Source organism: Spinacia oleracea, chromosome 3 (genome assembly GCF_020520425.1).
Source record: "Spinacia oleracea cultivar Varoflay chromosome 3, BTI_SOV_V1, whole genome shotgun sequence".
NCBI lineage: Eukaryota > Viridiplantae > Streptophyta > Magnoliopsida > Caryophyllales > Amaranthaceae > Spinacia > Spinacia oleracea.
In genome coordinates this window covers 109851873-109873923 of record NC_079489.1, presented here as the reverse complement: position 1 = coordinate 109873923, position 22051 = coordinate 109851873, and the positions used below count along the sequence as shown (strand labels likewise).

General features: G+C 36.6%; 1 protein-coding gene across 4 annotated transcripts; it reads right to left on the bottom strand.

Moving 5' to 3' along the window:
• Positions 1-693: 693 nt before the first annotated feature.
• Positions 694-19088, bottom strand: LOC110803774 (uncharacterized). 4 transcript variants are annotated; one of them, XM_056840653.1, is made up of 16 exons: positions 18805-19088; positions 18660-18723; positions 9108-9257; positions 6007-6301; positions 5682-5912; positions 5276-5575; positions 4811-5179; positions 4433-4708; positions 4093-4302; positions 3656-4002; positions 3366-3569; positions 3166-3273; positions 3007-3088; positions 2827-2928; positions 2573-2717; positions 694-940 (listed from the first exon to the last, which is right to left on the bottom strand). In XM_056840653.1, the coding sequence occupies exons 4-11, from the start codon at positions 6151-6153 to the stop codon at positions 3368-3370; spliced, it is 2082 nt and encodes a 693-aa protein (XP_056696631.1). In that variant the 5' UTR covers positions 6154-6301; positions 9108-9257; positions 18660-18723; positions 18805-19088; the 3' UTR covers positions 694-940; positions 2573-2717; positions 2827-2928; positions 3007-3088; positions 3166-3273; positions 3366-3367. The 4 variants fall into 4 exon arrangements, with proteins under 4 accessions (XP_056696631.1, XP_056696628.1, XP_056696629.1 ...); XM_056840650.1 differs by lacking the exons at positions 18660-18723; positions 18805-19088 and adding an exon at positions 14418-15569; XM_056840651.1 differs by lacking the exons at positions 18660-18723; positions 18805-19088 and adding an exon at positions 14418-15569 and having other exon boundaries at positions 2837-2928.
• Between the last annotated feature and the right edge of the window lie 2963 nt (positions 19089-22051).

The following is a 22051-nucleotide window of genomic DNA, read 5'->3' as shown; positions in this document are numbered from 1 at the left end:
AAGGTACGTACAAGTCTAGGGCGACCACACCATTTGTCAAGAGGATTACATGATTGTTGTTGATGTGAATTATATTATGTGGATTCATGTGTATCTTGGTGAACGATCATGTGAATTATTATGTTGGATTTATTGAATTATTGGTTGAACAAGCATGTTTGATTAGTATGAGTATGAATTTCCACTAGTGGAAAAAACACCTGTTGAGGGGGGCATTTTGGGTTTATTGAGGCGAACAAGGCCCGCTGCGACAGACGTAGCTTCAACAGCTCAGTGATCTGTTGAGGCTGGCTTTGTTCGCCTCAACAGGTCATCTGTTGTGGGGGGCTTTTAAAAGCCCGCCTCAACAGCCCTAAACCAAAGAGAAAAATAAGGACCTGTTGTGGGGGGCTTTACAGAAGCCCGCCTCAACAGCCACCTCTGTTGAGGCTCACTTCCTAAATGCCCCCCTCAACAGACCTATATTTTTGCGCCAATACCTGTACATTGGCGCCATAAATTCATATGTTATTGAGGCGTACATTAAAAGCCCCCTTCAACAACATTAATTTTTTTTTTCCAAATTCTTTTAAAATATAAAATAGGTGGCAATAACCACGTCTAGATATATACTCCATTGAGTATTGAAACCTGTACCCAATCAACACCAAAATAGCAAAGGTATGAATCTGCTTATCTTTGATAAATAAATCATTACATTAACTTCATTTATATTAACCCAACAGAGCAAAGCGTATATATAGTACGTACGTTTACAATTTTTAAACACCTAGCTAGTCTAACAAATTACAACTAATATTAACAACTAAAGACAAAAGGCTAGAGAGCTAATCTAACAAATTTCTCTAATCCAGCCACTTAGCTAGGTCCCTTTAGATCATGCATTACAAACCTTAATTAAGGTCGTGTTGACTTTCTTCCAATCGACTCGATCCCTAGCCTGCAAGTTGCATGGAAGGAAAATATATATGAGTACCAAAGTTTACACTCACGATATTATCTTTACATTCCACTGAAGCATAAAATTAAAAGATATAGTTGTAGACTATAGAGATAATTAAGTACGTTGTTGAAAACCATGCAAATAAACGTGTACTTCTAATTGCTCTGTGAGCATTCAAGTGTCCGGGAAAGCTGATGCCTGTCAAACCAAGATTAGTTGGTGAAACAACTCTAATTTAGACAGATCTAATGCATATTAATCATGTAATAAGAATCAAATGAGTCCTTAGGTTCTTTAGTTCTAAACATGACCTATAACGACCTAATGAGCCTTAAATGTGCATAAATAGATTCGAATGAGTTTTAGAAAGTTAAAATAATGCATATTAGTCATGTAATAAGAATCAAATGAATCCTTAGGTTGTTTAGTTCAAAGTTGGGAGGGGAAATGTCATTTTAGCTCTAAATTGTGTTCTTTCACTTAGTTCTTAATGCTAAAATCAGAATAAGTGTCTATATTTTTAGATGCACAGATGTATGCTTGGATTTCATGGAAATTCCTGATAATCATCCATGTCTCAGGAACTAACACCGCCAGGTTAAATAAACATATTGTCGATCTGCTGATTCCTAGAAAGTGACAGACGTTTAAGTGAAACAATTCCAAATATTAACCAGGACACACATTAATTTTCTCCACTTCTATTAGCACTATCTTTATCATCAGTTTGTATGAGGATTTTGTTTAAGATGGAGTTGGAGTAGGCAATTAAAGATATTTTGAAGCTACATGTATACAGTCTAAGTAATCTAGCTTTATACAATATAGATTCAGGATCATTTGTTCAGCTTTGCGAATTTTGAACCTACAGGTATACAGGTCATTTGTTCAGTTGTTGCTTCTGCGAATTTTGAACCTACAGGTACACATGAACTGAACTGCTTTATACAATATAGATTCAGGTCATTTGTTCAGTTGTTGCTTCTTTTCTTTCTTTAGTAACTTCAAGACCAAATCATTAATTGGTGAACAACTCAGGAAAGCAAACTATATGCAGATAATACTGTAAGGAAAAAGTATACACAGGGAAGCAGCACAAGACAAGAAGAACAGAATCATAGAGTGGGGAATCAAAGAGTCTGTTTGACAGGTCAAAGCAATATACAATCAGATATACTTCTAGTTGATGGTGCATGGAAAGCAAGCAAGAGAATAAAGAATGATAGAGCTGCTGTTGGTTGGCTTCTTGTTCGTGAACAAGGGACCACCCATGAAGGAAGTGAATGTATTTACACTCATAGTAAACTGCAAACTGAGGCATTAGCAGTATTGAAGGGCTTAACTTATGCTAGGCAATATCAGGTGGATAACATAGTTGTTAAAACGGGCAGCAGCAAGCTGGTTCAAGCTTTGAAGAATTTCCCAAATAGGCGAAATGATTACATACAGAGCAGCAACAGAAGCAAACATAGGAGAAACACACAGAAGAATTGCAGCAGTCATTAATAGCATAACATTCATACACATCAACAGATTCACAGTAGCAGCAAGACCAGCAGATTAATATTTAAAGCAATAAATTAGCAAATCCAGCAGACTTGTAATTATGGAAAAATTAAAGAACTTTACCAAATCCATGAAGATATAAACGCTTCCATCTTTGTGTCTAAACAACCTAAGTAAATAAATACTCGGTTGTAAAAAACTTAGCCCATTGCTCACGAACCACATCTATTTCCTCATCGGTATAAGGCGCATTTCTTGGAGTGTAAGCCTGAAATAATTAAGTAACATGATAAGTAATGCTACTTGTAAATTAAGAATTCTACTACGTACAAGTACTAGTATTAGTAGTTCAACTAACATATGGTAAAAGAACGAACAATATCTAACCGCTCATCGGAGTTATGGTGTAACGTGACTATTTCATGCATGAACTTCATAACGTAATAGCCACACTCGCGGGCGCCGACTTGTAGAGCACACTGATTTGGAAACAAATCATAAATTATATATCCAAGTAGTTAGCCAAAAAAAGTAAAGCTAATTAGTAAGCATGATACCTTTATAGGGTAGCCTTTCAACCCCTGCGTAGTCGCTCTATTTGGACAAATTCCATTATTAAACTTGTACACTTGGTATGCCCTGGAAGTTGAGTAAAACTTCATGAATCTGATTCGGCACGAAAAGAAATAACTTAAAAAGAAATGAAAGTAACTTACAAACACAAGATTCCCCATACATTATTTTCTCGTTTGGAACCTTTCGCAGAGTCGAAAATATATGCACAACCTCTACGTAGGTCTAACACGTACAAAATCCAATGATTTCTGCATCATATATAAATGTTATTGCAACCTTACGCATGAAAATAACAATAACATAGCTATTTACCAAATATCGATCAATCTCTAACACTTACTCTTAATGGTATGGGATCAAAAACCACTTGGTAATGTTAGAATCACCCTTCTTCTCCTTTTCAATTTCAGCATCGAAAACTACTTTCAAATACATTGATACAACATGAGGGTTGGCCTTGCATCTAGAGTTTGACATCGCCTCGGGACAAACAAACCCAATCTGAGAGTTGTCAAATGCAAAGGTGTGCTCGTGGAGTAAACACCTACAAAGTAAATGTATAATGCAAAAATTTCAAAAACTATTATAGTTGACAAAACCAACAATAAAAATATCGACGGAAAAGTTTACATCATATAGACTTGGATCACTGAAATGTTGAGGCAGGCCCCTCTAAGGAACTCTTCAACGTCAACCTCAAGTACATAAGTTTTTCGATCTTCGTCATAATGCCAAACCGAAGCGGGCAATGAGATTGAAGTATTTTTATATACTTCACCGGGCACCGTAGTGATGATAAACTTCAAATAATTGCATGATGGGCCAAGACCTTGAATTGTGTTGTCTGCCAAAGTTTGCTTCTTACTTTTGGCCGCCGATTCTTCAGTTTTACGATCACAACTACCTACCATCTCTTTGGATTTCTTAGAGTTCTTAGATTTCGATTTCGACTCCAACTTATTTGAGCATGAATTTTCCTGTAACAATTAATAATGTTAAGCTAGCATGAAAATTTCAGTTTTGATTTCAGTGTTGAAGCACAGGGGAGAGGGAAGCATATGGTTTACCTTGGTCGTTAACTTCAGTGTTGTCTTCTCTTTGGACCCTAAATCAAGTGTTGCCTTCTCTTTGGCCGCTAATGTTGTTGTCTTATCTTTGACAACTAATTCTGTTGTCTTCTCTTTGACAATTAATTCGTTTTTCTTCTCTTTGGAGCTACCAACCACCTCTTCACAAATTTTACTCCTGGACTTCTTTGTTGGGCGTGGAGTAGAGTCCTAAACAGAGGTAGAAACCAAAGGAGTTCAAGGCTCTGAATCTAATTCTAAACAGAGGTAGGCAAATAGCAATAATAAATAAAAAGATGCATAACGCAATGAATGACAATTAATAATAAAAAATTTGTACCTCGTCTTCTTCGAAAATCACCAAGTGAATTGGCCATTGCACAAAACTAGCAAGAGCCCTGCCTAAGTTATTGAATCCATCTCCAGTAGGTACCGGAAGAGTGTCATCATCATGTCCGTCGTAAATACAATCAACTTGGACCTTATAATGACTAGGCTTCATCGATCTAAAGTGTTGGTGCAACGAACCATCCAATGGGTACGCCATACCATCTGCCACTATCAATTTGTTACCCAAAACTTTATCCTCAAGGGCAAGACGACAGGGAGTTATGGCCTTCACAAATAAATTTACAAAATTTCAGAAATCACTACAAAGTACAATATTAAAAACCTAGCTAGGGGTGTTTTGAGTGTATGCACTATAGAGAATATATACCTTCAACTCGCGTGGTTGCTGCGATGAACTCGGACAAGAGGTTACGAGTGCACGGGTGTTTAGTTGACTGGTTGCTTTCAATGTGGCTAGTTGCTTTTGGAGGGCCTCCGCCACCTTTCTCTCTAATTGATCTTCAAACTCCCTTCTCATCGAAGCTCTGATTGATTCGACTGCCTCCAGTGATGGTTCAATATGGCCACATCTACTACTTTGGTCTATTGGACCGAAAGCAACTTTGTAACCGACATTAACTCCACCTGTTGCCTTGACACGCCCACGGTGATCCTTTTTTCCCATAGCCTTGGTGAGGGCATTTTCTCCCTGGGTGAAAGAAATATTTCCTTTTCCCTCTTCTTCTATGTACTCCAACTATAAGAATTAGGAAAGTAAAAATTAGATGGTATACATGATGAAAAGGAGAAGCAAAGAAAAGGATATAGAACGTAAAATTTTATATGCACTTACAACCATCTTAGCAATATTTACGGCTTCCTTATCATTCGGGTTAACTTCCCACTTTCCCTCTTTGTTTTTAACTTGATGAGCCAAGATCCACTCTACTGATCTAAACTTCTTAAATCTATCTGGCGCTGTGGTGAGTGATGAGGTCACTGAGGAGGAGCCACTTGAGAGGGTTAAAGCTGCCTCTGGCGGTAGTCGCCCATCATTTATCCACTCTGGTCTCTTTCTAACATAACCCTTTTGGCCTGTGCGATGTGGGTGCTTGTTTTGTAATGCACTTTTACTTGCTTTTTCTCTACGAACCTGTCAAAAAACACATAAAGAACATGTCGAACAATTAAAGATGGCAACAACAAACTAATCATATAATTATATAAAAAAATATCTAGCAAAGTAAATTCATTATTACCAACATCTCCGGCTTGTTTCGTTCCATCACAAATGTTTTCCAATCATCCTCTGTGATTTGATGGTAGATGTCCCAAGGCATGTCATTTGTCTGATGTTTCGGCATTTTTTCTTTCTTAGTTATCCAACGCCGCGTTAACCGGGACTTGAAAGCTCCAAAGCGTTTCGCCACACACATATGAAAATATTTTTCTCTCCTTTTAGCCGGATCATCAATAATGTGGAACATAAGCTGTTAATTTTATGGATAAGAGATTGTTAGAAACGTATGCTACACAAATAGATAATCTAGGAGAATACAAATCAAGTTTTTATTCAATGTTTACCTTGGTCTCCTCCCAAAACCCTTTCTTTGTGTGTTCATCTAACGTTGAATATTCTTTCACATTAATGTTAATTCTAGCAGCACAAGACCCAACTTGCTTCCCGTATTCTCCATCGGGGATTCCATATTGATTATACTGAAGATACATGGGCTTTTTGGCTTAAACTCCTTTTGACGGACCATGGAATTTGGTCTTTTTACTAGTGTTGGTACCTTGTGATTCCCCCGTAGGATGACTAGCTCCATCAATTCCCTGTATTTCATTATCACGATGATCATCCATGCTAGCTACGGTCCTGCAACAAAGAAAAGAGAGCAATACTTAGTAAAGGGAACAATACTTAGTAGAAATTTAATGCATGATTACAACTTATAGAGCTTAAGACTCTCCATATGGATAGAGTGTACGACTGTACGTAAAAGTGAAACAGTTTTTTAAAAAATAAAATCAAAACTGAAATCAGTTTTCAGTTTTAATAAAACAAAACTGTGCACTATATGCACAGAACTGATCTGAGCTGTGCAGATCAGTGCACAGAACTGATCAGAACAGACCAGTTCTGCGCACTGATCTGCACAACTCCGTTGAAAAGTAATCGAGTTTAGTGCACAAAACTGATTAGAAGTAAGCAAATGCTGTGTTCTCAATGTTATTATTGCCAGCTAGTCAGCTTCATATAAGCATAACCCACTGGTTGGTTAGGAAAACAACTAGTAATCCATGATTTGGACTTTTAAAAACAACAGCCCCAGCCTGAACACCTGACCCTGCAGCAAACTGGTTCACTACTGAGTTAAAATCAAAGTAACACTACTGAACTTCAAAAAACTGACTGGTTCTCTTGGATTGATAGTGGCTAAAAGAGTTCCCATTGCAAGGCTATTAGGCTATTAGCTATAAGTAAAGACTCTCGCTAACCGCTTGTGTTTCATCACTTCCATGTACCTCAACCAATGTTTGGTCAAACTGGAAATAGCAGAAACAAGATTCAAGTATACACAACCAAGAGATATTGTTTTGAACTTTTGGCACACACCTCCGTTTTTTTAATACGTGAATGAATTAAGATGATTTACAAAATATGACAGGGGTATTAATTAAAATAGAGGTGGGTTGTATGCTTGGATAGGGTGATGGCAAGTTAGATATCAAGATTCAAGACTCGGGAGTTCCACAAGACGTCTGCATATCCAATGGATTTCAGAGAACCCATTTATATACCTCAGAGGATAAGTGAGAAAGGAGGTAAAAGAAACAAAAGCTCTAACCCAACTCAACTGCTTTCATTCTCTAGTAACAGATAATTCAAAATAAAATAACAGAAGTACTTATAGCTATTTGTACTTTTGAAAGATCAAACAAGAGTGCCACAATCTATCTCGCTGGTCTCCTCATTAAAAACGGGAGCTGAATATCAAGTAACAGAACTTAACACTGCTAAAGTAGTTAGAACTATTTCCAAAAAATAAAATAGGGTTTCAGAGAAGAACTCAAAATTTCAGGTAGTAGTTGTAATTGTAACTCGTAAGTAAAACATACGTTCCAAGAAGGAAATTTTCTGAAATAAATATATGAAGACTAAGGTGCCACAAAATATCACTAACAGAATGAAAACGAAAACATTACATCTGGATGTTTATTCAATTATAGACCAAAAGTTCCTTGTTCAACAATGATTTGAGGGAAATCTGTTTAAGGGATCCAAGCAGCTGAGATCCAAGCAGCTACCTCAAGCTGTTGTAGACTAGTACCAGTTGCCTTACAAGTATTTGATTTGATTTAGGTCAATTGCCCCCAAAATCCCAGCTGAGCCTAACTACAATTGATTTATCCCGAGCAGGTTGCAAAAGCTGCATTCCATCCTTAGAGTAGGGCATTTTAAATGCGACCAAACAGAAACGATCTATCACAAACTATTTTCTAGGCCAAATGATAGACGCACCTCAAGACACTACCAGTACCTAATGGCAACAAGCAAAAGAAGTTGGTCTAAAGTAAGATTGAACACGCCATACGGCAATACGCTGACAGATAGTGTGGCAACGTTTAAAGAAATGAGTGTTTTTTACGATCTTAATTTTACAGGACGGTTGTTTCCAACAAAAAAGGACAGTTGATCTCAATTTTACAGTCAATATTCCAGATAAAGGTCTTAATTCCATATAACGGGTCTTAATTTATCATATAACCCCCACTACATCCCAAGAATCCTTGAAGAACAACTTCAACTAATCCAAGAGAAAATAGTGATAGTGGCAGATGGCATGGCGTATGTTAGTACTGAACCATCTACCACTATCACTTTGTTACCATCTGCCACTAAATTATCTAACAGAAAGCATTGTTAGTACTGAAATAATAGTTATACAAACTAACAGATTACAGCTTGTTTGAGCTTAAAAGTTCAATGAATAACACCAACTAAGTAACTAACTAATACTACCATGATCATGATCATAGACAGTGGCATGATACTTTGTTTATAAATCACATACGAGTTAATTCATTACCGTTGCTACTCTGTGTTTATCATGGTATTTAAATATTTAAACCCATCCCTACTCAAAAGAAAAGAAGATAAAGGACTAAGAGTTACTCTGAAGCTTGATCAAGCCACTATGAAGGCGATACGGCTTTCAGCTTAAGAAATACTCTGTATTCATGAAAACACTTTGCTTCAATCAAGAAGATTTCTCAAAGCAAAGCAAAACTGCAGGCCATATTAAACACTATCAAATTTCTTTACCTTGGAATTCAGGAAAAGACGATATATTTGTATAGAGTTAATGGTTTCAAATCAAAGTTTTCAAAATGTATCTGAAAAATTATTGCTAAAAAACATAATACGGAGTAATGTTGTTTCCATTTATCTTTGAGGTGGGGGTTGCGCAACCTCAATACTAACAACAATTAAATCATATAATAAAAAAATGCTTTCACAGAAGTAACAACAAATCCCTATCCAAAATAAAATGATTAGGATAAACATTAACATAGACCAAATCATCTTTGTACTTTTGCAAAACACATCAAATGTCACTGCACCCATGTTTCAGTAAAAGTGATCACACTATAATAGGTAAAAGTAAAAGAAGGATTACCTTGTGTAAAAGGTGGGGTAACAGATTTATTTACACTGTATAGTCCTCCAGGTTTGCGAAGAAAGCACAGCTTGAGTGTGAAGAAGAAAACTTGTCCCAACTAATAGTTATTACCAATCCCTAAAACAGTAGTGGAAAGTTCTGCAGGATCTGCATCATATGACAGAATTTATTGTCAGTTGGGAGTGAAATCATAATCTGACATATAACTGACACCTACCATGTATCCATATGTGAGGGCAAAAGAAATAGCATACTAGATTTTGTTATCCAATGACAATGTTGTTTGTTTATAATGTTTATCCTAATAACAGTTTTTATTTGCCAAAAAAAGACCAATTTACCAAAACAATATGAAATCAAAGAACAACTAGAGTTCAAATCAAATTCCTAGGCGCACAGGCTGTCAGCTATGAATAGAAAGAACAAAGTCGAAAACTTCAACAATGCATCAGAAGTGAAGCCCGAACTTACACATGTATGTTTCAATTACGATTTGTAACCCATATTTCTTCCGTATGATCTGTACGCATATGATTAGTATTATTTGCATCCTCCTCTTCTGGCAATGGTTGAACAACCATTGGTAACGGAGGTGTGTCATCATACTCATCATACGCATCTTCATCTACAACATTATCAATACCCAAAATATGTCTTTTTCCTTGGGTAACAACACGCCATCCAGGATCAATATTGTCAACCACATAAAAAACTTGCTTAGCTAGTGATGCTAGAATGAATGGCTCGTCACTGTCACTTAGTCGATCAAAGTTCACCAAGGTTAAACCCGGGAAAATTTCATCTTGCTTTACACCATTGTGGTTGTTAGCCCACTGACACCGAAAAACAGGGATCACAAAATAAGTATAATAAGGCTCCCATATTTCTTCGATAACAACATAATATGATTGTGTTGAATCAACCGGCCTTTTATCCTTAGCGCTTGCATAGACCCTAGATGATGCAACAACCTTTACTCCACTATTTTGCACTACACTCTTTTCATCTTGCCTTCTAGTGTAGAATGTGAACCCATTGATATCATATCCTTCAAAAGATCGAACACATAGTCGAGGACCTCGAGATAACCACTTGATCGTATCAGAAACATCATGGTCTTGTTTCTTGCCAACTTCCTTCTTAAACCATTCAACAAATGTACGATTATGTTCCCGCATCAACGCTCTTTCCTTAAACTTAGGATTACAATGTTGCAATTCAAGCAGATGTTTTTCTAAATAAGGATGAACCTCTGTAAGATGCTGCAACACACAAAGATGTGCCTTCTTCTTCCTCTCCGATGGAGGAGATATCACATTTTTACCAATTACTCCCTCCCCTGCGAGCCTACCAATATGTCGAGATTTTGGAAGTCCTATTGGTTCAAGGCTTGACAAAAACTCAGCTAGATATCCAGAAATCTCTTCTTTAAGGACTCCCCGAATGATACTACCCTCTGGATTAGCCGGATTCCTTGCTTTGTCCTTTAAAGTCTTAAAAAATCTCTCAAAAGGATACATCCATCTTAAGAACACCGGACCACATAACTTGACTTCGCGAACTAAATGGACAATCAAATGCACCATTATATCAAAGAAAGAAGGCGGAAAATACATTTCAAATCGACATAGAGTTTCAACAACATCATTGTGCAAAGCATCCAAAGTCTCCGGATCAATCACCTTAGCACAAATGGAATTGAAAAACAAACAAAGTTTTGTTATAACATGTCTCACGTGTTTCGGCAATATCCCACGAAGTGCAATCGGCAAAAATACATTAATCAGTGCATGACAATCATGAGACTTCATACCAATCAACCTAAGGTCCGAGAGAGACACTAGGCGCTTAACATTCGACGAATATCCCGAGGGAACCTTAATGCCATGTAAGCACTCACAAAACTTCTTCTTCTCCTTTCTCGACATTGTGTAACACGCTGGAGGCAGAAAGGTCTTTGTACCATCCTTTTTTTTAACATGCCACAAATCTGGTCGAATATTCTTCTTTTTCATATATTTCCGCACATTCTCATTATCCTTGGTCTTTCATGGTATGTTTAGCAAAGTCCCGATGATAGCATCGCACACATTTTTCTCAATGTGCATTACATCGAGACAATGCCTAACTGACAAATCTTTCCAGTAGGGAAGATCCCATAATGGAGACACTTTCTTCCATAAAACACCCTTTATAGACTTGGACTTGAAGCACTTACCGTGTTTGGTTTCAACATTTTTGATACGTTCATAAACTTGTGATCATGTCAAAGGTGTACGAGCTACTTCTTCCTCGGTGAACCCATTAAATTCCTTCTTCTTCTTACGATAAGGATGATATCGACTAAGGTGCTTCCTGAAATCTGGGTAGATATTTTTCCTGAAATGATCCAACCGTGTGGGATTCATGTCCTCTTCACATATAGGGCATGCTTGTTGTCCTTTGGTTTTGTACCCAGACAAGTTTCCATAGGCCGGAAAATCATTTATGGTACAGAAAACCATTGCCCGCAATGTAAAGTTTGAGTTGGTGTAAGCATCGAACATTGGAACACCTTCATTCCACAACAATTTCAAATCATCTATGAGTGGAGCGAGATACACATCTATGTCATGTCCTGGCTGCTTAGGCCCTGAGATTAGGAGTGACAACATGATATACTTGCGTTTCATACACAACCATGGAGGAAGATTGTAAATTGCAAGAAGAACCGGCCAAGTGCTATGCTGACTACTTAGAGAGCCGTATGGATTCATCCCATCTGTACATAGAGCAAGTCTTAGATTTCTAACCTCCTTGCCAAATTCAGGATACTTCTTATCAATAGTTCTCCATTGAGGAGAATCAGCCGGATGTCTAATGAATTCATCTTTCTTCCTCTCTTCCGCATGCCACCTCAGATACTTAGCATTCTTCTTTACAGAGAACAAGCGCTCAAACCTAGGTATGATCGGAAGATACCACAATACCTTGGCGGGCGGTCCCTTCTTAGCTGAATTGGCCCCTTTACGCTTGTAACGCGACATAGAACACGTTGGACACTTATCCAAATTTTCATACTCTTTTCTGTAAAGAATACAATCATTTGGGCAAGCATCTATCTTGACGGCCTCTAAGCCTAAGGGATTCGTCAATTTGTTGGCATAATAGGCAGAGGTGGGAATGTCATTGCCATCAGGAAACCAAAGACCTAGTCGTTTCAATAATTTCGTGAAACTTTCTTCGGTCCAACCACTCTCCGCTTTCAAGTTGGAAAGTGATGCCACACATTCTAACAATTTGAATTTTGTACACCCAGGGTACAAAGGCGTCTCAGCAGCCTTTAATACCTGCCCGAGTATGTGAGTTCATTCATTCAAGTCATGTTTCACCGCATCCATCATTTCATTTATTTCATTATCTTCTTACTCATCATCATCCATCTCATTATTCTCAGAAATATCAGAATCACTCTCATCACTCTCATCACTCTCTGCCAGAACATCAAATTCATTCACACTAGAACTTGGACGATCAAGTATTTTCTCACCATGCCAAAACCAGACATGGTAATCTTGCTTAAACCCACGACGAAATAAGTGATCCTCAATTTCATCAATATCAGCTAACCGCCTTACATTGTTACAATCACGGCATGGACAATAGATCTTTGCGGCTTTCGTACTCCGTTGGTGTGCTAAAGCACATCTAAGGAACTCCTCAACCCCACTCAAGTATTCCACCGTAGTATGGTCACCGTACATCCAACGACGACTCATTTCTAATAACACATGGTTTTACACAAAATTAGATAAATTAAGCCACAAATTCTTAATTTTGACACAAGAACAATACATCAGAAAAATGGTAAGACCTCATCTCAATTTTAAAAACAAACAAAACAGGAATATGTGTCAACATTAACATTTATTAGCTTCACATAAGATTTCATAGGAATAAACTAAAATCGATTTAAGTATAAACTAGCTTGGCATAAGATCTTTGTTCTCTAATGATGCAATCTTATCCAAAGATAAAATATCTGTAAAAACCATCCTCCAGAACTCAATCAATAGATCCCAGCGATGCTCATGTTTAGGTTTTAAATTAGTTACGAAATAATTAACCCAAGACAAATTTAATACAGGATTTGACTTTAATTTCTATATTCAAACATATATGTGATTATTTATTTTACTGGATTGTTCCAGATGTTATGCATAAAGATGGATTTCACCCATATTGAGCAGAATGATCCATCTTTTTTTTTTCATTTTTAACTCATAAACTTTGTTTATTTACGGTAATATAATACATAAAGATAGATTTTTGCCCAATTTTAGCATTATTATCATATTGAGTACCATCATCTCATCATACAAAAAAAGCAGTAATAAAAAAAGACCGCATCCACCCCATCCCCAGCCCCGGCCAGAACAAAAACAAAAAAGAATCAATTATAAACTAACAATTGAACTAGAAAAACCACAAATATCAAACCCTATTTTGTGAATTCATCCAATATTAGAACATTAGCCTAAATTCTCTGCTAATCAACTCATTATGCTCTCAACTAATTGAAGGGAAACTGTCTGAAACATTGAAAGGGGATAATTAAAAATACTATTAATACCGTCAGATGTCTAACTTTGAGGTGCAAAAAATATTGTCCAATTCATCAGTTCTTGTACAGTTGTACCTCTCAAAACAATCATCAGGATAAGAGACATTATATTCATCGGATTTGAGACAGATTTATTTAACCTTGGGCGTGCTCAGTAATCTTCAAGTTGGTCTGTTAATCTAGATTTGCTTTCAGGGCAACATGGTTTGCTTTGGTAGGTTAATCAGCTCTGTGTATAGTCACTATAACAGTCGTGGAATCACGTCATAATCGGTTTGATTACAACATGAAAGGTAACAACAGGGTACTAGAATCTCATTGATTTGATCAATAATTCTTTCTACGTTGGTAGCTTATCCTTATAAACAAAAGAGAAATCAAGGGAAACATATGATGTACATGAATCAACTCAAACATTAAGGGATTTGTACATTTAATGAAACAGGTCATATTCCCTGTTCTCTGGTATAATTAGTTGAACTTTGCAAATTAAGGGAACTATATGCTGTGTATCTAACCTGAATGAATGAAAGTGAAACAACCCAAATCTACAAAAAGAAGATTGAAAAAACAACATAGACCTAAGATTTATGTACTCATCATCATTTCATCTTCAACTTCTTTCCATTAGACTCGGCCAAAACCCCAATTTATAGGTCGCACTCAAGCAGTAAATACTGGAATTCATGGTCTTAGAAACTAACCTTGACAGATTATGTGAAACAGAGTCGCGCGGTGGTAGGAAAGACGACGGTCGGGGGCAACTCGCCTTCAGATGGTGGTGGTGGAGCCGCGCGGTGAGGAAGGTGGTGGTGGTGATGGTGGCGGTGGAGCCGCGCGGTGAGGAGAGCTGCGAACTCGATCGCCTTCAATCCGTTGCGTTGGAATAGAAGGTTTAGGGTGAGAAGGTTTGGCGGTGAGAAGTTTTAATTGAATTAAATGTTGTGAAGCCCTGTTGAAGAGAACAAACAAAAGCCCGCCCCTTTAGCTATTGTCTATTGAGGGGGGCAATTAAAAGCCCCCTTCAACAACCTCTATAGAAGCGAACACCAGAAAAGCCCCCCTCAACCTGTTAGTAAAATGTTTGACCCGCGTTGACTAAGTGGTTATTGAGGCGCGCTTATGTATGCCCCCCTCAACAAGGGGGCTACAATAGGGGTTTTTTCCACTAGTGTTCATTATCCATCATGTTGTTCAATATTTATGCATGTATGGGTTGTTTTCACATGGAAGGGATGGATTATTTATTATTATGCTATTGTATGGGATGTATAGCATACTTTTGATCCAATTATTCGTACCATGTTGTACTACTTATTTTTACCACATGTGAAGGGTTAGCTCACGTAAGCCACCGCACATGTAGGGTTCAGTTGGGAATATTACATGAAATGAATTAGGATTTGTCGTGCAAGGGCACAACCCTCATGTTAATGGGCATGATGTGGAGTCTCACTTTTGTGAGGAGGAACCTGGTAGTAATTTCACAATGTCTTGCTTTGTTGATCACAAGTCCTAAAGCATTAAAATAAGATTGTTTTGGTTGTTGTTTATTAATTGTATGTGTGTATGTTGTTGAGTCTTGAGTTCGCCTTTAATAAAATATTAATAAACGTAAAGTGCAACCAGAACAAGCTTCAAAACTCTTGGAACGTATATACCTTGAGTATGAACAGTGGGGGGAGACTTGCCGGAAAGCTTAATCTCCTACTAATGATACAAGACATTTTTTCATTCATATTATGCGCAGGAATTCCGTCGGTATGGCCCGACACTCGGTATGGCCCGATATTATTATTTATTATTTGGTGTATGGTTGGCTCCCATCACCCTTCCTTTATGGAGTATTCTTTTGGCCCGTTCGAAGCTTATTCTAATGAAATTGTGAGTCAAGAGTCGAGTCAAGCGTCGAGTCTTGTATTCATGATTTACTTGTTATTATTAAATGGCTTTTGCATGTTGGTTAGTACTTGGTGAGTGATCAATGTTTATATTTTTGTTTCACTCTATTCTTGTAAGTACTCAGCTTTTGCTGACTACGTGCTTTGTGTCTTTTGGTCATGGCCTTTGCCTTAATGACCCTATTATGATCTATCATTTGCATTTGCATTGATGGGGAGTAGAATAATATAGCAGGTTGGTAGATCGAAATCACTTGGGATGATTGAGAGAGTGCATGCTTTCGTACTTTGAAACTATTTTATTGATACTTTAATTATGCTTGAATTCGTTGAACTTTTATTACTTTGGTTTTTGGGCCGTCATGGTTCCAATTTGTAGTAGGCCTCGATAATTTATTATTTATGTTTTTGAAAAGTTAGTTGACATTAAATTCCGCTGCGTAATTCTGGTAATAGCCTTAACCGTTATCACGGTGGCGGTAATACTTTAGTTATTCCTTTATTTTAAGTCGGAAAATGGTTTTATAAAAGCAAGGAATTATTAGGGTGTTACACATAATATGTTCTACTAACCAGCTATGGGGGCCATTCATTGATAAATGAATGGGTGAATGGTATATTGTAAATGTACTGTTTTACAGGTTATGAAAAGTGAATAGTATCGCCCAAAATAGGATAGAAAATATGGTATGCGTACCATTAATTTGAATGTAAAATTGGTCTAAAGTACCAAAGTTTTATTGCTTTAAATATGGTCTGCGTACCATCAAATAGTTGTAATTAGTTTCAATTATAGCTTATCCTATTTGAAGAAAATTTCGCCTCCCATGGTGAAATTCAAGACGGAGTTTCCAATCCATTTTCAAGACGGAGTTTGAAGTTGAAGCTTCAAGATGAAGTCGGGTCATACTAGATCACATTTATATCTTATGCATGCTCTAAGTTATTTATTGCTTTAAAAATGTCTTAATTATGCATGAGATTGTGGCTTGATTATGTTGCATGATTACGGATTTTAGTTCACTTAAAATCTAACCAACATAGTAAGAGCCTTAAGTTCCAAACTTTAAAAAAAATTGAGTTAAAAGGTGCCATGACAAAATAACACTTACTTGGATAACCTTTACTTCAATCTTAGTAATAGTTTTCCTCCATAGAGAGGTGTTACTTTTTGATCCTAAAGGGGTAAGGTACACAAATAATTGTGAGTACATGTTAGTTTTAGTGAAACTCAACGATAGCAAGGCTTAAACGTACCTATCAACCAGGAGTAGTTTCTAGACTATTAGCAAGGCTTTGATTACCTAAAATATTTTAGAATTGAGTCTAAATACATAATGTGCTTAATTCTTCAATGATTTAAGGGTCTTGGAATCATTTTATTCACACCTGCAGGAACACATAACTTGAATAAAATGTTTAATAAATAATAAATTATGCATGTATGCTAGAATTTAAGTTTATTAAGAGAAATTGCGAATGGTTATTTATTTTTTTATTCTTTTTCAATTGTAGTTTTAACTATGGAAAACAACAATCAAAACATCATCATGGGTTCTGAGGTTATGGTCAAGCTGAACCTAAAAAATTTTCGCACTAAAGAAAGGGTTGGTGTTCCACTAAGGTTCCATGTAGACCTTATGCTTTCATATTTTGATCGCCTAAGTCTGCTAGGAACACCAATAAGTGAAAGGATGGCAGTATCTATCTTGCTCAATTCACTCCACAATGGGTTTGGTCTCTTTAAGCAACTATACATGAGTGAACCAAGAGAAGAAACAGTCGCAGAGTTTGTTCACCTGGTCCAAAAGGCTAGGATAATACTTGACTGTGAAGCCAAGGATTTACTCAAGGCTAAAGGGAGACCCTTCAAGAAAGGTGGAAAGTCCAAGGGCAATGTTGAGTCAAGAAAGAAGACAAAGCAGGACAAGTCCACATCAAGCTGTCTTTATTGTGATGGAATTGGCCATTACAAGAGAGAATGTCCAAAGCTTAAGGAAGATCAGAAGAACGGAACAATCGTTCCATCTTCAGGTATTTTCGTTATAGACTATATACTTGCTAATTCAACTTCTTGGGTATTAGATACAGGTTGTGGCTCACACTTATGTTCCAATTCGCAGGGACTAATTAAGAAGAAGTTGAAGGTTAAGCAAGGGTGAAGTCGACCTATGAGTGGGAAATGGAGCACGGATTGCTGCATTAGCTGTAGGGACTTATTATTTGTCGTTTCCCTCTGGGCTAGTTTTGGAACTGGAAGAGTGTTTTCATGTTCCAAGTCTTACTAAAAACATCATTTCTGTTTCTTGCTTAGATGCTAAGGGATTTTCCTTTTTAATAAAAGACAATAGTTGCTCGTTTTATTTTAAAGAGATGTTTTATGGATCTGCTGGACAGGGTCGTCTTAATCATTTAGGAGGCCCTGTTCTAATCTTAACCAAATCTTCAAAATGGGCCCCTAACATTGAAAAAAAAAGTGCGATAATCAAAATATTATTCTACAAGTATTAAAATTTTATTCCTACAAATTTAAACAAAAAACATAAAATAAATTTATTTAACATTCAAATAAAGTCCCAATACAACCCAACAATTATTTAAAGAAACAATAAAACACATAATAATAATATGCAATTGAAAGTAAAATATGGAACGACGCAACCTGACTGCTTGCTCCAGTGCTCCTAATCTTTAGCTTCAAAAAAATTGAATTAATACGAAGCGATAAATCGAAATTACAACAACAAAAATAATAGAAAACTAAAACATTAAAAATAAATAATTCATAAGACGATAATTATGTTTGATAAGCACGAAATTAAGAAATGAACTAAATTAAGAAAAAAATTGTAAAATTGTAAGTAACAGGAAATAAAAATAGCTTAAAAAATCCAATCTTTTTGTGAGATAAGCACGAAAACAAAAGAAAAAAATTGTAATTTACAACCATAAAAATTGTAATTAACAGGAAATTACAACCATAAAAGAATGAAATTAAGAAGAAAAAATGTAATTTCATGAACTGATAATTAATAAATTCGATACCTTTGCCTCTGCAATTCTTGTTCTTCATCTTAAAAAAATCCCTAAATCTCACTCCTTTCCAATTCTAAGAAAATAGAGGATCCAAATTATCAATTGAAATTTGGAATTGCCAAATTGTAATAATAAATCGGAGAAAGAAAAATACCCAATCTGATTTTTTGGTTAGTTGGTCGAATTGAATATACGATGTGAAAATTCAGATGAGTTTTTGATTCTTCCGTCGAAATCTAAGTGTGTTTAATGTAAATTGTTGGGAATATGGAAGGATTGAAATTAAATAGATTATTGAAATTGGCAATTCAGAATAATATCGGAAAGAATTAGTAATTTAGGGAGATGTATCTTGATAATGGAGATTGAATGGAAGAAGAATATTGGAATGAGCGTGAGTCAAGGAAATTAAGCGTGGGGAATTGCGTTGGTGAATAGCCGACTGATTAGGAGCATATTCAATTTTTTTTCTTTTTTAAATATGTATGTTGGGCTAAAAAAATGGGCCCTTGTTTTTTTGGTGGCCCTGTGCTGTTGACCAGGATGCAAAGGGCCACCACCGGGCCTGCTGCTAGATTAGTCAATGGACTTTATTTATTAGATCACGACAAACAACTTTATAACATAAATACCAAAAAGGCCAAAAAGGATGATTCAGATCTCACCTATCTATGGCATTGTCGATTAGGCTATATTAGCATGAAGAGCATAGAAAGACTTCAAAAGGAAGGAATTCTAGAACCATTTGACTTAGAGGATTATGGTAAGTGCGAATCATGTTTACTTGGCAAAATGACAAAGCAACCTTTCTCTAAAGTTGGAGAAAGAGCAACTGATCCATTGGGTTTAATCCATACAGATGTATGTCGACCAATGAGTACAAATGCTAGAGGTGGTTTCAGCTACTTTATCACTTTCACTGGTTACTTCAGTAGATATGGTTATGTCTACATAATGAAGCATAAGTCTGAATCCTTTGACAAATTCAAGGGATTTCAGAGTGAAGTAGAGAATTAGTTAGGCAAGAAGATTAAGGCACTGCGGTCTGATAGAGGCGGTGAATATCTGAGCTATGAATTTGATGACCATCTGAAAGAATGTGGAATTCTATCGGAATTGTCTCCTCCTGGAACACCTCAATGGAACGGTGTGTCAGAATGGAGGAATAGAACCTTGCTAGACATGGTTAGATCAATGATGGGTCAGGTTGAACTTCCAATAGAACTTTGGGGACATGCACCAAATGAAGCTGCACTTGAAGGAAATAATGCCCTTGGTCCAAGTATGCATTCTATGTTAAGTCTAATAAATGCGGTTCAGTATTAATTAACAAGTTAATAATTCAGTGAGATCAAGTAAGCTGAATGCCTAGCTAGAGGCCGCTTCAGTTCAAGTGGAATTAATGATATTAATCCACAGCTTACTCTTGACTGAACCCGTAGGGTCACAAAAATAGTACGTAAACGGATCAAGTATTTAATGGCATTAAATACTATATCTATGGATATTCGGAACCGACAGATCTTGGTTTCAGTGGGAGCTGAGATCGTCACAAGCAAGAAATGAATACTCCAGAAACGATGATATTGCCGGAAACGGAAATATGGATCGTATCGGAAATATAAATATTATCCAAGTCGTAGATGTTCCCGGAAACAGAAACATGGTACGTATCGGAAAATATTATCGGAAATGGAAATATTGCCGGAATCGGAAATATTGCCGGAAACGGAAATATTGTCAGAATCGGAAATATTATCGGAATCGGAAAATAATTCCGGAAACGAAAATATTAAATATTTGTTCGAAACGGAAATTAATTCCGGAATCGAAAATAATAAATATTGTTCGTATCGGAAATGAATTCCTGAATCGGGAATTTAATCGGAAGTGTATCGTACGAATTAGCATCAGACGAGGCCCGCTAGACGTAGGCCCAGCACGAAGCCAGGCCATCGCCCAGCGAGCCGCACGCACCAACGCACGCCTCGACCAGGCCCAGCGCAAGGCCAGGCCCAGCCAAGGGCGCGCGCGCGCGACAGCACAGCAGCGTGGGATGTGCGCCTGACGTGGGCCGCAAGGCTTGCGCGGGTGCACGGCTTGTGCAATACTTGTGCGGGAAATCCTAATCCTATTATGATTTGTGCAAAGATTAAAATCCTAATCTTATTAGATTGGTCTTGTTACTTAGAGTCCTAATAAAGTTCTAACTAGCAAATCCACATCCTAGTAGGATTACAATTCCTTTTCCATACTCCTATAAATAGGTGCCTAGGGTCACAATTTATGGGCACGATTGAAGTATTCAAAGGGTAAGTTTTTGAAATAAAATCAGCCATACACTTGCAATAATAACCGAAATTCCTAAGCACCTTATGGGCGATTCTAGTTGGTCTAACTTGAGGCGGATCCGGACGTACTGTGGACTATCTACCGAGGGAGGACATTTGGAGTTCTAAAGACTTGTTCTTGTTCGGTTCGGGCGCAGCTAGGGAAGGCACGCTACAACATGTATGCATCTATTCTATGCTAAATGATTATGTGTAAATAATATGCTTTCCTGGCTTTATGGTTTTTCCGCATGATTTATGAATTGTCATATATATCATAACCTAACAGTGGTATCACGAGCCTCTTATTATTTTCATAATCTATATTGCATGAACTTGGTTAAATATTACAAATTTGCAAGAATTAAAAGGGGTGATTAATTTTCGTAATTGTTAATTAATTAAAAATTGCGTTTATTTAATTATACGTACGCAGTTTTTCGGCAGTTTCTTCGTTACTCATCCAAATCGAGTGATTTTTGTGTCAATTCCGCATGTAAAAGGCAGTTTTTCGGCAGTTTCTTTGTTACTCATCCAAATTTTCGGCCGAACCCAGAATTCTCAAATACGAAGCCTAACTATGACTTTTCGGAGGTTTTAGTTTTTCGAACGCAAGATTTCGTAAATTTAAGATGTTAAATTAAATATTTGCGATTCTTGTTGATAAATCTTGAATTTTTGATTGACCTAATGTATATGTTTAACAAGTTTGAATGCCTAGCCTTGTTAATTATGCAATCTAATTTGTAATTATGATTAATTTGTTGAAAATTGGAATAATTTAGAATTAATTTGATTTTCATAATTAGTTATACTTTAATTAGATACCTATGATTAAAAACCACCATAAAAATTGTAAATTTATGTTAAATTTTAAATTTTTATGACCTAGACTTGAATCCATGTTAATCGGAAATCAATAAATTAATAAATTTTCGATTTTTTCGCCCTAAAATTATGAAATTAATATGATTTATTAATTTGTCATTAATTTTGAAAATAAATTTTTAATTTTTATGCGATTCGCTCATATAACTTGCACGCACAAAGCAATGGACGCTACGTGTTACC

What these genes read in the sequence shown, in the direction of transcription:
- LOC110803774 (XM_056840653.1), bottom strand. Translation starts at nt 6,153, where the DNA reads ATGTATCTTCAGTATAATCAATATGGAATCCCCGATGGAGAATACGGG. An exon ending in TAAATATTGCTAAGATGGTT is followed by an intron (nt 5,180 to 5,275) that starts GTAAGTGCATAT and finishes TAATTCTTATAG; the next exon opens with TTGGAGTACATAGAAGAAGA. An exon ending in CACTGAAGTTAACGACCAAG is followed by an intron (nt 4,003 to 4,092) that starts GTAAACCATATG and finishes TAATTGTTACAG; the next exon opens with GAAAATTCATGCTCAAATAA.